The 15,458-nt window shown below is 37.3% G+C and overlaps 1 protein-coding gene across 1 annotated transcript; it reads left to right on the plus strand.

The window, feature by feature from the left end:
- The first annotated feature begins 9,212 nt into the window (after positions 1 to 9,212).
- Positions 9,213 to 9,645, plus strand: LOC311608231 (keratin-associated protein 19-9b-like). Its single transcript, XM_084800589.1, has one exon. It carries the CDS (start codon positions 9,283 to 9,285, stop codon positions 9,493 to 9,495), a length of 213 nt encoding a protein of 70 aa, XP_084656715.1. The 5' UTR covers positions 9,213 to 9,282; the 3' UTR covers positions 9,496 to 9,645.
- The last annotated feature ends 5,813 nt before the right edge of the window (positions 9,646 to 15,458 follow it).

Here is a 15,458-nt window from a genome sequence, read left to right on the forward strand (position 1 = left end):
ATCTTTCTTCATGCTCCAGGGACCTGCATGTGACTGCATCCTTCCACACTGAGCAGGCAAACTGTCACTCATTGTTCTAAATGCCCTAGTGTCAGGTGTCTTCTACACCATCAAGGGTGCAGGTAGCTGATTTCCTCCCACAATCTTTGACCCTGTAAATTAACGAAAGCATGTGTGGTTGAATGACATTCTGTAAACATTTAAGGCTGTCTCAAAACTTTAAAATATGAGCCTGTTTTGAAGTCCACATTTTGCAGCTACTATTCATTGAAGTAATTAAAAAGAGAACTAGTCTTGTAAGTAATGAACAAGACATTCCAAAGTCCTTGGTGAATGCTAGTTGTAGAAAATACTGAATTCTCTATAGGTTTTTATACAACTACTATAACACTATCACTTAATTTAAAATTAGGTACAATGATTTATCAATAATTGCACATTTATACAGTATTATAATTGTACAACAGTATAAATGAAAGATACTTAAGGTGGTGATTTTTAATACATGTCTCATGCATATGAGATTTACCTGTTAAAATATTCATTGTGCTGCATTACACTTTCATTCCTTGGTAAAATGTAGATAACTAAAACTACTGGGGATGGTGCTAAAAGGGGAAAACAAGGGGGTATGGTCCTTGTAATATGAGGAGAAGAGATGAATGGACAGGCACACACAGGTGAATGGACAGGCACACACAGGTGAATGGACAGGCACACACAGGTGAATGGACAGGCACACACAGGTGAATCCACAGGGAGATCCCCATGTGACATGGGAGCAGAGGTTAGGAAGTCTTAGCTTCAGGTAACTCCAGACACAAAAATAGATGAGAATGGTTCTCCTAACCAACCCTACAGGAGAAAAGGGTTACCTTAACATCTTGACTCCAAACTTCTACATCTCACACTTGCCATAAGTCTGTCTTAAGATGAATTTTTGTGCTTAGAAGCTAGCTGTTCTTTGGTTCGCTGATTCCGTAAATATAATGGACTTCATGAAAGTTCATTATCTTACCCATATTACTGAGTCTTTCAAACTATAGCATATATGAGACAGTCTTTGGCTCAATAATTTGGAAAATAATTATGGATTAATTCTTCTATTTATTTTTATTCTGGTTAAATGTTGCTATTGCTTCTTTTTCTACTTCCATGGACATCTGCTCATGAGAATGCCCACTGAATTTTGTCTAAGCCTGCCACAGTGTTCATCAAGTCCTGTCTATGCTCTCATCCTCTATCCCTGACAAGGCTGAATGTGGCAGTGCAGATTAAAAAAAATATTGAATACCTAAAGCTAAAATTATTTTGTTATCAATTATTTTTGCATAGTTTTAATGAAAATAGATTTCTTCATACAATACATTCTGATGAAAGTTTTCCTTCCCTCAACTCCTCTGAGATACTCTGTACCTCTCATTAGGAAACAAACAGACATCAAAAGAATAATAAAACAATAAGATAAAACAAAATAAACACATTGGAACAAAATGAAACAAACAGAAGTAAAAGAAAAAAAGCACAAGAAGTTCATATAGATGCAGAGATACACACATTTAGACACTGAGAAATCACACACACACACACAAACACACAAACACACACAAACAAGAACACAAAAACCCTACAATATAAAATACATATGCTAAGGGAAGATCAAAGATGGCAGCACACAACCCATATGTTATCTGAGGACCAGGAAATAGGACACTGCAGACCAGACATGTGGCCAGCCTAACTTCTGAACAATAACATTTTTGTTTCCTGGATGAAGCGAGTCATCCCAGGAGCTGGGGATACATGGCCCCAAATCCCCATGGTGAGCTCAATGAACATGTGGTCGCCCAGCACCTTCAGCCTACCTGGAACTCCTGTGTGCCTGGTATACACAGCTCCAGCCTCTTTGTGATTCCCAGAGGACAGCACAGCCTTGCAGGCTCCTGTCCATGGTTCTTCCCATTTCCCTCTGGGGACCTCCCAGACAATAGGTGCTTACAGGGTCTAATTACAAGATGGTGGAGCCCACTGCACAATGAATCTGAGTACCTACCAGGAGAGCAGGCACTGTGAGCTAGCGAGTGAGCAAGTGAGCAAGTGGCCACGCTGCTGACTCAACGTGACATTGTCCTTTTATCTTTCTCAGGAGAAGGGAGAAGATGACAGGATTCCAGCCTCAGACCTTCCAGCTGACTATTCCACTCCAGGAATGACTTCTGATTCTAGCCTAAAGTTCATAGCTCTACCCGCTGTCACCAGTAGACCTGCCAGACCTCAGAAACACACAAGGAAATCACTCACACCCTAATACTTCTGTCTATAGGACCAATTTGGATATAAGCAGAAGATAAAAGCTGCAGGCAGGTTCTATCAGACACCCAGCCCCCAGCATACAACCCAGGCAGGGATTCTCTTGAACACTTGAAAGTCCCAGCTGGCTCCAGCCAATACCAGTGACAGATGCCTAAAGGTCAGCATAAAAACACAACCAACAAAAACCAGGTCAATATGGCTCCACCAGAACTCCCAGCAAACACTGGCTATCCCAATACAGGTGAAACACAGGAAAAAGACTTTAAATCTATGCTTAAGAAAGAGCTAGAGGCCTTTAAAGAGTAAATAAATAAATCTCTCAAAGAAATATAGGGAAATACAATAAAAATAGAGGCCTTTAAAGAGGAAATGAACAGATCACTCAAAGAAATACAGAAAAGTATAATCAAACAAACAGAAGCCTTCAAAGACATACAGAAAAATACAATAATAGAGGTGAAGGAAATGAATAAAACAACTTAAGATCTGAAAATAGAAATGGAATCAATAAAGAAAATACAAACTGTGGAAATCCTGGAGATTTAAAATTTAGGGAAATGAATAGGAGACATAGAGGTAAGCATCTCCCATGGACTACAAGAGATGGAGGAGAGGATCTCAGACATAGAAGATACAATTGAAGAAATTGATACATTTGTCAAAAAATATTAAATTGAAAAAAATCCTGCTATAAAACATCCAAGGAATCAAGGACATGATGAAAATACAAAGCCTAAGAATAATAGGAATAAAAGAAAAAGAAGACTCCCAGGTCCAACTACCAGAAAATATTTTCAAAGAAATCACAGGAGAAAATTCCTCCAACCTAAAGAAAGAAATGCCTTTAAAGATATAGGAGACATACAGGACACACAATAGATTAGATTCCATCCCCCCAAAAGAAATTCCTCCTGTCACATAATAATCAAAACCTTAAATGTAGAGAGCAAAAAAAAATATTAAAGGTTAAGTAACATATAAACGCAGAGAAATCGGAATCACACATGACTTCTTAGCAGAGACAATGACAGCCAGAAGAGCTTGAACAGATGTCATCCAGTCTCTAAGAGAACACAGATGTCATTTCAGACTACTATAGCCAGCAAAAGTTTCAAACACCATAGATGGAGAAAACAAGATATTCCATGACAAAACCGAATTTAAACAACATCAATACACAAACTCAGAGCTTTTAAAGACATTAGAAGCAGAACTTCAACCCAAGCAGGTTAACTACACCCAATAAAACATAGGATATAAATAACTTCACCACAACAAAATCAAAAGAAGACAAGAACAGGAACACTACTTCTACCAACATTAAAATAAAATGAACTAACAATTATTGGTCAATAATATCACTGCTGGATCAATAGAATCGAGTTGAAGACCCAGAAATAAACCCACCCACCTACAGACACTTAATTTTTGACAAAGAAGCCAAAGCCATACAATGGAAAAGAACACATCTTCAACAAAAGGTTGTGGTCTAACTGGATGTCTACATGTAAAACAATGCAAATAGATCTATATATATGACTCTGTACAAAACTCAAAGCCAAGTGAATCAAAGACTCAACATAAAACCAGAAACACTAAATTTATTAGATGAGAAATTGGGAGAAGGGCGCTGAACTCATTGGCACAGCAGACAATTTCCTGAACAGAACACCAACAGCTCAGGCTCTAAGATCAACAATTAATAAATGGGACCTCATGAAACTGAAAAGCTTCTGTAAAGCAAAGGACACTGTCAACAGAACAAAATGGCCCTCTACAGATTGGGAAAAGATCTTCACCAACTCTATGTCTGAAAAGCGGCTAATATCCAAAATATATAAAGAACTCAAGACATTAGACACCAACAAACCAAGTAATCCAATTAAAAAATGGTGTATGGATCTAAATAGATAATTCTTAACAGAGGAAAATGAAATGGTAGAGAAGCACTTAAAATATGTTCAACATCATTAGTCATCAGGGAAATGCAAATCAAAATGACTCTAAGATTCCATCTTACACCCATCAGAATAAATAAGATAAAAACATACAAGCAACAGCATATGCTGGTGAGAAAGCAAACACTCCTCTTTGTTGGTGAGTGTAAACTTGTACGACCACTCTTGAAATAAATCTGGCACTTTCTCAGGAAATTGGGAATAGCTCTACCACAAGACTCCGCTATACCACTCCAGGGCATATACCCCATAGGTGATGCTCATACAATAAGGACATTTCCTCAACTATGTTCATTGTTGCTTTATATGTAATACCTAAAAGCTGGAAACAACCTAGATGTTACTCAACAGAAGAATGTATAAAAAAAACTGTGGTAATTTACACAATGGAATTCTACTCAGTTGTTAAAAAAACAAGGAAATTATGAAAATTTCAGGCAAGTGGATAGAACTAGAAAAGTTCTTCTTGAGTGAGGTAACCCAGACCCAGAAAGACACACATGATATATAGTCACTTATAAGTGGATTTTGGCCATATAGTATAGGATAGCCATATTATAATTCACAGACCCAAAGAAGATAAGTAACAAGGAGGACCCAAGGGAGGATTGTTAAATCTTACTAAGAAGTGGAAACAGAATAGATGGATCAAGTGGTTAAAGAGAGGGCGCACAGAAGGAAATAAGGGTTGATATCAGACCTGGGGAGAGTGGGGGTCTAAGGACAGAGGGTCTTCACAGAGAAGAGAAATAATGAACAGGGGCCTCTCTCTGCCCTAGCTAGAGACCCAGGACAGGCTAGGCTCCTGAGAGAATATGAGAGTGACTCTAGCTGAGACTCCCAGTAGCAGGGGTCATGTAGACTGAAGAGGCCTCTGTCTAACTAGACATAACTTCTAGTGGAAAGAGGGGAATACCAACCCACCTACAAAAACTTTGATCCAAACTTATGCTACCAACAAAATGTGCAGAGACAAAAACAAAGCAGAGATTGAGGACTGAAGTTTCAAACAGTTGTGAGATGACACGTGGGTTCTGGAAATAGAATCCAGGCCCTCTGGAAGAGCAAGAAGTATCCTTAACTGCTGAGCCAAGCCTCCGGTATAGTTTCTCAGATTTCGTGTTTGTATCAAATTAAGAACACTGATACAATTCCCCCAAATGATTACATTTGTTTATTGATTACAGAGATAAAAAAACAGTATGCTCAATCAAAACCAAGGTTAGCATTAAATGAGTGATATAAAATTTGAAAACACATCCACTGCTAACGCACAGTACTAAAATTTAGATATAAAATAGTCAATTTTTACATTAGACATTAAATGGTGATTTTTAAAAAACTGATTATGAGAAGTTAATATTGGAAAAAAAATTTAGTCCTACATATTTGAAACGATTGTTAATTAGAAAGATGTGAGGAAGAAGCTTTGCTTTTCTGTTAAGATGGATTTTCAGAAAGGCTGAAAATCATTTTTTGAGTGTGTATACATGTGTGTGTGTGTGTGTGTGTGTGTGTGTGTGTGAGAGAGAGAGAGTGTATGTGTGTGTGTTTGTGTGTGTGTGTGTGGTTTGGTAAATGTACAATGAAAACATAACAATTTCAGGTCCTAAAGATGGTCATCATTTCAACAACTTCATCTTCAGCATCAAACTCACCCTCAACTCCTGACACAATGACACAGAACTGACACAGAACTACTCTGGTGTCTTGGCTATGGCTTTGGTGGCTTCAGTAGCCTGGGATATGGCTACCATTCCAGTATAGCTTTGGAAACTATGGTGGCTATGGATGTAGCTACTGCAGTCCCTTTCTCTATGCAAAATATTAGTCTCCTAAGTTTCAGTGAAAGGGGAAAATCATTACGTGGAAACTCCAAATAATTGTAGAAATATTGTTCATCTAACATTTTACTCATTGTAGAAACTATCACTGTATTTGGAGACCACAGATGGGCAGACATTCACATTTCTAATCAAGATCTTAACAACTGATAGAGATAGCTATTCCAGACTATGACCTATGCTTTATCCTTTCTCTATTCTGAAAAGAATGAGTTTGTATTTCTATTATTCAGGAATATGAACTTAAATAACACTTCTTAATGAGTAGAATTTTTACACACTTTGTTTCTTCCAACAGTGCTAAATGCATAGTATTCAATATATGCTTTCCAAAAGTCTTAGTAATATTTTCACACTGAAAGATGTTTCATAAAACTGTATGCATCAAACTCATGTTTCCTCATCAACGATCCCTATCATAAACATAAGTATGCCAAACATTTTGATGATTTGCATTTTCCTAATTGATGCCTTTCTCTTTTATATGGCATTCCACCAAGCTGCATCATCACAATACTCATATGAAGGGGCAGCCACCATTCCTGGAGTGATGCAAGCCTGTGCAACACTTGCCATTGTCAGAAAAGGCATTGGCTTTGGTGTTCTTGGTTTTTTTTTTTTTTTTTTTTGTCTGAGCTTACATGAGAGAAGGCCCTTGACATGAGCTCCCTTGTTCTGGGTGTTTTGTATTAATGCTCTTATACAATTCAACTGTGGGGAAAAAATCTTCTTAGTAATGTTTCTTCTTCTATAAAAGAAATGGATCTTTAAATTTATAATACTTAATACACTTAATTGCATCACAGACAGAGCACCTAAAATTTTCTGTACCTTTAACCAATCTTCACCCTCCAAAAAAATAAAATGTCCTAGGCATCTTCTTCCCTTGCTCACTTTGCTTATGTATAGAAATAACGAGGTTATCAAGTCTTTTCTTGATAGCCTGCTATCCTTCCTCTGAGTGCCACCAGATCTCCCCATTCAGGAGACTTGGTCAAATATGAGGGAAGTCCCCCCTCAGTCACAGTCATAGAGGAGGGGAGTAAGGGGAAAATGGGAGGGAGGGAGGAATGGGAGGATACAAGGGATGGGATAACCACTGAGATGTAATATGAATAAATTAATAAATTAAAAAAAAAGAAATAAAGAGGTTGTTTTCTATTCACACAAAAGCAGGCAAAATTTACATATAGCTTCTGGACACAAATCTAGCAGTATTTGAGGATACATGTGATGTTAAGTTCTAATGTATTCTTATGCAGGACTGTCAACATTTTCTTTGTTGCTGCTTACTGACCAGGGTTTAAAAATTCTAAGATGTCATACAATAGCCTTGGGCTAGTTTGTAAACAAGGTCCAAAAAATGTATTGCTGTGTATTCAAAAGCTGCAGGTGGTTCTTAATTTAGATATAACAGTTCAGTTAGAATCTATGTGAAATTTTGAGACTGATCCACTAGGTTTAGATGCTTCTTTTTTGTTTATTCTTTTCTGACAGGAGAGAAAGAGTAACTCATAAATGAACTTGCGACCTTTTCATTTTTGCAAAGAACCGAACTCCAGAGGAAGAGGCTAGAGATGTTGCTCAGTTGATTAACAGTTGTTTTGAAAGCATGCCTGTCTGGGTTATACCCCTGTGGAGCATGTTAAGAAAGCCAGTTGTCATGGTACCTCCTTCTCATCCCAGAGCTGAGGAAGTACAGACAGTTGGGTCTCTATGATTTGATGGCCAGCTACAACAGCCCAGTCTGTGAGCTTCCAGGAAAGGAAAGACTCTGGTTTTTAATCTTTTTTTGGAAGGGGGTCTTCAAGATAGAGTTTCTATGTGTACTCCTGGGTATCCTGGAATTCACTGTGTGGACCAGGCTGGCCTCAAACTCAGAGATCTGCCTGCCTCTGGCTCCCGAGTGTTAGGATTAAAGGTATACGATTTTATTTATTTATTTATTTTAATAAAAAGAAAACATTTAAAAAGCTAACAAATAAATGACTTCTGGGGTTGAGCTCTGGCCGCCACACATATTTTCTTTCTCTCTCTTCCACCTTCCAACCTTTTTCTTACCTTAAACATTTCCTGTCTCCTCCATTTACATGCAGGGGAAGAAAGCGAGCTACAGACCAAGGGGTAGGGAGAAGGAGAAGGATAGGAAGAGAGCACAGTTCTGAAGAATTCAGATTTTTGTACCCCATTCTCTTCTTGAATCTCAATCTGGCAAAGCTGTACTCATTTTCTCTATTCTAATTCTCACGTAACTTTATTTGGTCCAAGATAATGCTGAGCAGTGTTAGTGGGGAGGTCTCAGACATCTACACCTTATCCCAAAGGATGAAATGCACTGTGACAGCAGAAGACATGTGTTTTATAGAAAAGATAGCCAACATCGTTAAGACACATAGAGCTTTTAACTCCCAGGAGTTTGAGAACATAAGTCTGTTGTTAAGAAGACCTATTGGTTACATCATCACCAAAAGTAATTATAAACACTACTGTTTATGTAGCAACTATTTTGTCTATATAAGTAAAATATAAGAAGTTATCTCACACACACACACACACACACACACACACACACACACACACACACACACTACCCCTCCTCCACACACAAATAAACATAGGGAAATTATTTCCTTTATTTTGTTAGGAAATTCTGATTATATTTCTTGCATTTCATGTTATTTATGAGGTTTTTGAAAACAAAATATATTGTATTTAATGCAGGATAAACTTTAAAACAATAAAATATGATGAAGATATTTCTGCCATGTCAAAAAGAAAAAGAAAAGAAATCAGGAATGCTGAAACATCTAAATACCCAAACATATTTGTTTTAATTATATTCGCCAACAATTTCAAGAAGGATTGAAAATTGCATTGCAATTATAGAGATATGTGAAATTTTGAATTATCATCAAAGAACAATGAAAAATAAAAATATTTAATCACAAAATGAATATTCTATGCATCTTTGGAAATATTTTTAATAAGAAATGCATGATGAAATAAAACTATGATTCCCCAAAGGCATATTTTCAAAGACAGGAGCACTCTTTGTTGTGGTTTGCCACACCTGCTCTGGAACAATATAAAGCCTGAAAGCAGAGAGGGGCATTCATTCTCCAGAACCTCACCTTCAGCATCACACCAAGTCCTAAATCCCAGACACAATGAGCTACTATTACGGCAACTACTATGGTGGCCTTGGCTATGGCCTTGGTGGCCTGGGCTATGGCTATGGTTCCAACTATGGCCTTGGGGGCTATGGTGGCTACGGTGGCTATGGCGGCTATGGTGGCTACGGTGGCTATGGCGGCTATGGTGGCTATGGCTACTTCCGCCCCTCTTTCTATGGAAGATACTGGTCCTCTGGATTTTACTGAAAGAATGGCCATCTGTGAAGAACTGTTCCCTCCAGAATCCATCACTGAAGTTGATTCTTCTCACTCTTGTGGGATGTGGGCATGAAGATTTGTATTTTCAGGGTTGTTCTTAGACATGTTATTTTAATAAATACTTTTTGAACATTCTAAGCCTTGTTTTGCTTATGTTTCTACATCCAAGCACAATTTTATACATAGTTTTGACATATCTGAGTGATATACTTCATTTCATTATATTGTCCAAAATAAGTATATGTTTCAGTTCAAAAGGAAAATAGACTTTTAGGTAAAAATAGTATTTGTCCTGATGTGATCATTACTCAATTTATATGTTAATTGAAACATGACATGTTACCTCATAAATATGTATTGTTACTGGCCATTAGAAACATTTCAATGCAACTAATATGCTCTCAGTTAGTACCTCCATTTCATGTGACATAGTCGCATATGTTGCTTCAGGTTTGAATAAAGGACATCATTGTACTGACATATTTAGATGTTCATAATCCACAAAAATATTTTAACACTTTGTCCACTTAATAAGTAAAGGAAACATATATCATAATACTGGAGTATGAGGGAATGAAAGATTTGGAGTACATTTGAGCATACAGAGAATTATTTTATGAGCCTCAAGAGACAGAGTGGTTACTGGGTTATTGTTCCAGTGTGTTGAGAGTCATTGGACAGGGCTCTGCGTGACTGATGTCTATTCCTGCTCCCTCCTGTGTACGTCATGTGACCATATGGAGATGAGGAATTGACGATAATCTTTACTTATGATCAACATTTCTTACTTTTCGCTATTTGAATAGGTACCATTTTTCTTTTCAGGAACACTTTCCCTCATATACTATAAGCACTGAGAATTGATTTTTCAATCAAGAGTCCTGCATATTTTTCCCAGAATTAGGGTAATATTGCTAAAATATTCCTATTTGGTCCCCATTTTAATCTTGAGATGGATTGGAGACTCCTTTAGATCGTTTCTTCCAATCTGAGACTGGTCACTAAGACACAGCTCCTGTTTCAGAACGTTTTCACTGCTCTTAAATAACACAACTATATTTAATTGCCTATTCATTCATTTAGTTTCCTCGAGTTTTTAAACAGCATATGATGTAGCCCAAGCTAGCCCATCTTTCTATTTTGCTGAGGCTAGACATAGCTCATTACCACCCTACCTCTCGCACTCTGCTCTTGTGCTCCCTATTGTGTATTCCATCATGCCTGGCTCATGGTGTGACTTTCTTTATAAATTATTATTGTACTATGTGTGGCATAAGAGTCACTATTAGTACTAGGGAATTGTAAAAAGAGCTCCAGTGATATATTCATGAATAAATAGGCTGTGACAACTTCTATGACATAGAAAATGTGGAGTGAGCTGGGGCATGGCAGTCCCATCCACCTAAGATATGGGCCCTTCAGTAGGTTACATCAGAGTTATTCATGTAAAATTGAATTTAACCTGACACGGAGGTTTAAATTGTAGATAGTTTTAGAAAATAATGTTTATAAAATGATGTCAACAACTTTTGAAAGATGCTTGACATTGGCTTGGTATTTTCTTAACATCCAGGATTTATGGAGTTCTCATGCTATAGTACAGAAAGTATATGTTTACAAATTTTAATCAAATAGAATTTTAGATAGATAACTGCTGATGTGTTTATTTCAAAGCAACAACAGTAGAATGCTGAGAACACAAAAATAGTACAACTACATTCTTACAGAAATAAGAAGGTAGTTTAAGTTCAATTTTGGATCACTGTACTTTACACACACACACATTCAGAATAATACATATTTTATGTTGTAACAATTTATTTTTTTCAATTCTTCATAAACATTCATTAAAGTAGTCTCTTAAAACATTAATTTTTGGTATTTATGTTTCTAAATTATATGATAATGTCTAGTTATGACATATATGCATATTAGTAAATGCTTGGATACAATGTGTGATGATTAAATCAAGGTGAGTAGTTTTCCTCACCTCTGTCATTAGGTTGTCTCTTTGTGGTGAACTATTTCTACTTGAAAATATATCTGAAAATAAAATTAAATTTATATTAAATAATAATAAATTGTAGTTCTTGCATTCATCTGTCAGACATCTGAACTTACTCTTTGTATCTAACTGCGTATTGTCTTGGATTTATCTTTAATTCTCTGTTCCAACACCCTGCTCCTCTTTCTTAAGACATATTTTTTGACTTAAAAATTATTTATTTATTATAATTTATTCACATTATATCCCGATTGTTATCTCCTCCCTCTCATCTTCCAGTTCTGACCCTCCCTCCCTCCTTCACCTATTTCCCTCCCCTAGACCTCTGACATGGGAGAAAGGGGGCTCTTCCCCCCACTGTCTTATCACAGCCCATCAGGTCTCATTAGGGTAGCCTGCATCCCCCCCCCCCCCCCGTGTGTCCCCAAGGCCGCCCCGCTAAGGAGCAGTGATCAAATTCTAGGCACCAGAGTTCATGTCAAACTCAAAGTAAATAATTGAAAGCCAAATAAGAACTGCAGCATAAGCTCTGAGACACGACAAAGGAGTCCCTAGTGAAATCCCGTGCCCGAGCATGGCACAGAGAAGACAAAGAAGGAACGTCTGGGGAAGACACTGTCTGGAAATGTCATGCAAGCAGATTATCTGAGTGCTGTGTCCTGGGGAATTCAGGCCGAGTTACATTTCCAGGGCTAATGACCAGAAAATGCTGCTGCTACCAGTACCATAAAAAATGAGAAATTGTTATGCATCTGAGTGTAATTTTAATTAGTTTGATTTCAAACAGTTTGCCTTTACCAAAGTCCAGTGATTGTCAAATGAATACGCCTTGTGCACACACGGCTGCTGGGTTTTTCTATACCTATATTTTGGTGTAGCTTCTGCTTAACTATTAAATACATCCTATTTTTCCTTTGCATAGCTAATTACTTACTTCAATTCTGAGTAAATGTATTCGTTTTGCTTGCATTCTCCTACTGGATCAAATTCTGAGGGAGACAATGTAAACAGAAGGCATTTGGTTTAGCTCATGGTTTCACAGTTCATGGTTGCTTGCTTCTGTGTTTCTGGGCTCATTGGGAAGGAGACATTAGCAGAATAGGAGCTAAAGGACCCTTTTCATGGTAAGCTGCATACTGAGAAAAGGCAACAGAGATAATGGCCCAGGCAAACTGTAACCCTCAGGAACATTCCTGCCCATGTAGCTTCTGTAACTAAGCTCTACTCATTACCTTCCATCAGCTCCCAACAAATGACTAATTAATTCATGACCTTGGAGACTTCAGTGTCTGACTTTTCTTTGGCAGTAGTTTTCCATGTGAAGAAGTATGTTTCTGTACTCTAGGCTCTTCTTAATGCAATGAAGTGGATCGCTAATAAGGTTAATCAACGTCATGCTAAGTGGGAAAAACTTAAAGACTCCTCACTAGGACAGAAATAAGATATGGGCTCCCGCTTTCTCCATGCCTACTTAACATAGTATTTGAAGTCTGTGCTAGAGAAATACGGCATTAAAATGAAATAATAGATATACACACAGGAAGAGAAGTCAGGGTGTCTTGTTTGGCAGATGGTATAATTCTAAGCTTCATACCAACTTCTGGCATTATAAATGCTAGCCATCAGAGAAGAGCATCCTGACCATTTTAACTGGATTTCCGTTTCACTCAACAAACAAACAAACCAAACTAAAACAAACATTTAATAACAACATCAAAGAAGTGATGTGTTTAGCAACAGGGTCTTATCAACTAGTTCTGGTTGAAAAGCCAAGAGAATAGCAGGGCTGTGTGTTGGTTAGAAGGGCCTAGGGGATCTCTCTCTCCTACCGTGAAATGGTCTTGTTAATTTTAGTCATGTAAAGTGGATTAAAATGTGTTAGTGGTTAACCTTTAGACAGAAGAATGTATCATCATGAGGTAAAAGTTTTAAAGACAAAAATGAAGACACGATTGGTCAACCATGAACAAAAGACAAAGACTGTCAAATAAGAGAGCCTGAGCACTAAAATGTAAAATTAAAAAATGTACAGAAGCAAAAAGTTTTGAAGCCATAAAATCATGTACATTTAAAACAACTACTAATTTCAATAAGAAGACAGCTTCTTGGGCAAGAAAGTTAAACTAACCTTAAAGGATTGCTGTCTTCCTGCATTTTGGAGCCATCATATGTAAATATATAGCTATATAGCATTGTTTTTCTCTAAAGACACACTTTCAAAGAGAACAAAGGGACACACAATTTGCCACACCTGCAGAGGCTAAGTGTAAAGGCTCAGGCACAATAACTTGCGTCCCAGAAAACTCACCTCAGCATTAAACACACCTCAACCCTGATGCAAGGAACCAATACTACAGGAACTACTATGGTGGCCTTGGCTATGGCTGTGGTGGCTTCAGTGGCCCAAGCTATAGCTGTGGTTTAAGTTATGGCCTCAAAGGCTACGGTGGCTGTGGCCACAGCCACTCTTGCCCTCATTCTGTGGAGGGCACCTGCTCTCTGGATTTTCTCAAAGTGTGACCGTGCTCAGTGGTGATCAGTTTTCTGATTTAGGATCCACCAATCCAGCTGTACATGCTCATTCCAGTCTGCTGTGTGCATAATGATTTCGTTATCCATCTGTGGTGTTTCTTAGCATGCTACTCCAATACACATTTTGTGAACATTTTAAGTCATAATTAATTTGTACTGTGTGCAAAGTACACTTCTTGGTCATAAATTAGACACATCTAATTGGCATGTTTCATTGAAACACATTCTTCTTTAAAATTTTTCTCATCTTGTCTTCTTTATCCAGTATCTCTGACTTGATATTTTATACAAAAGTGAAATGTAAATACTCTTAATTCTAATGACTGCATCTAATCTTAATGAGTACAGATATGTTGTATAATTTTATATACAATGGATAACATTTTGAGGATACATTCAACCTGATCTTATAGTATGATCTCATAAGAAAATAACTTTACCATAGTCTCCCTTTAAAATATAGTTTATTTTATGAACTTTGCAATCAAGACCCATCCATCTCTTATTGTACATTTTTTGTTAAGTGTGTCCCTTATCAAGTGTCTTTTTATGAAACAAAGAGAAACTCATACAGAGTTTGGCTATAGAAACTTGCCCTCAGATTCTGGCTTTTGCTTTTGTTTTGCCCCACAGCAGTTTTATTCTATTCTGTTTGAAATAAATAGTGCAGAACTAATTGTTTTAGGGCATGAGATTAAAAAGGTCAAGTAATCATAGGTCTTCGGTTTTTATATCCATAAAGACACAGGCATCTAATGGTGGGTAAATCAAGAAGCAACTTCAAAATATTCCAGAAAGCCATGCCTACTCAGACCCTGAGCAGCCCTACTAAGACACTATTGCCATGGTAAGGTGCAGGAAGGGGTTCTTTATTACTATTATTTGTTTGACTTAGATAACAATATGATTACACTATTCCCCTCTCCCTTCCACCTCCAAACACTGTCTAGAATGCAGTTAGCGATTATCCTGGTATTGTTAATGGTATTTGTAGGTTCTCCTTCAAGAGCTGCTACTTTGCTGGCCCTTGGTGGTTGGCTAGGTTTCTCGTATTGGGCTTGAGTTCTTTCTTGTTAGTTCCAATTTGGAAGCCATAGGTTCTTCATTTATAGAGGGATAGAGGTCTAGTAAGACGATTGCTCATGCTCAGATTGTCTTCACGCTTTAGGACTGAGCAGGTGATGGTCAGAATTTCAAGTCTTATTCTGCTTTTATTAATAGAAACAGTTGATTGTAACCATTTTTAAATGTCATTTTTTCTAACTCAGAGTGAATATTATTAATGGTCTCTTATCCAATTTAAATCATCAATAGGATGAATTGAAAATATTTTCTCTAGATATCTGCATCAAACCCAAGACTGTTGATTAACAAGCTCTAGGTTTGAGAATCTTGTAATGTGTCTATTAGCTTT

This window comes from Acomys minous (assembly GCF_964271855.1).
Source record: "Acomys minous genome assembly, chromosome: 11".
NCBI classification, from domain to species: domain Eukaryota; kingdom Metazoa; phylum Chordata; class Mammalia; order Rodentia; family Muridae; genus Acomys; species Acomys minous.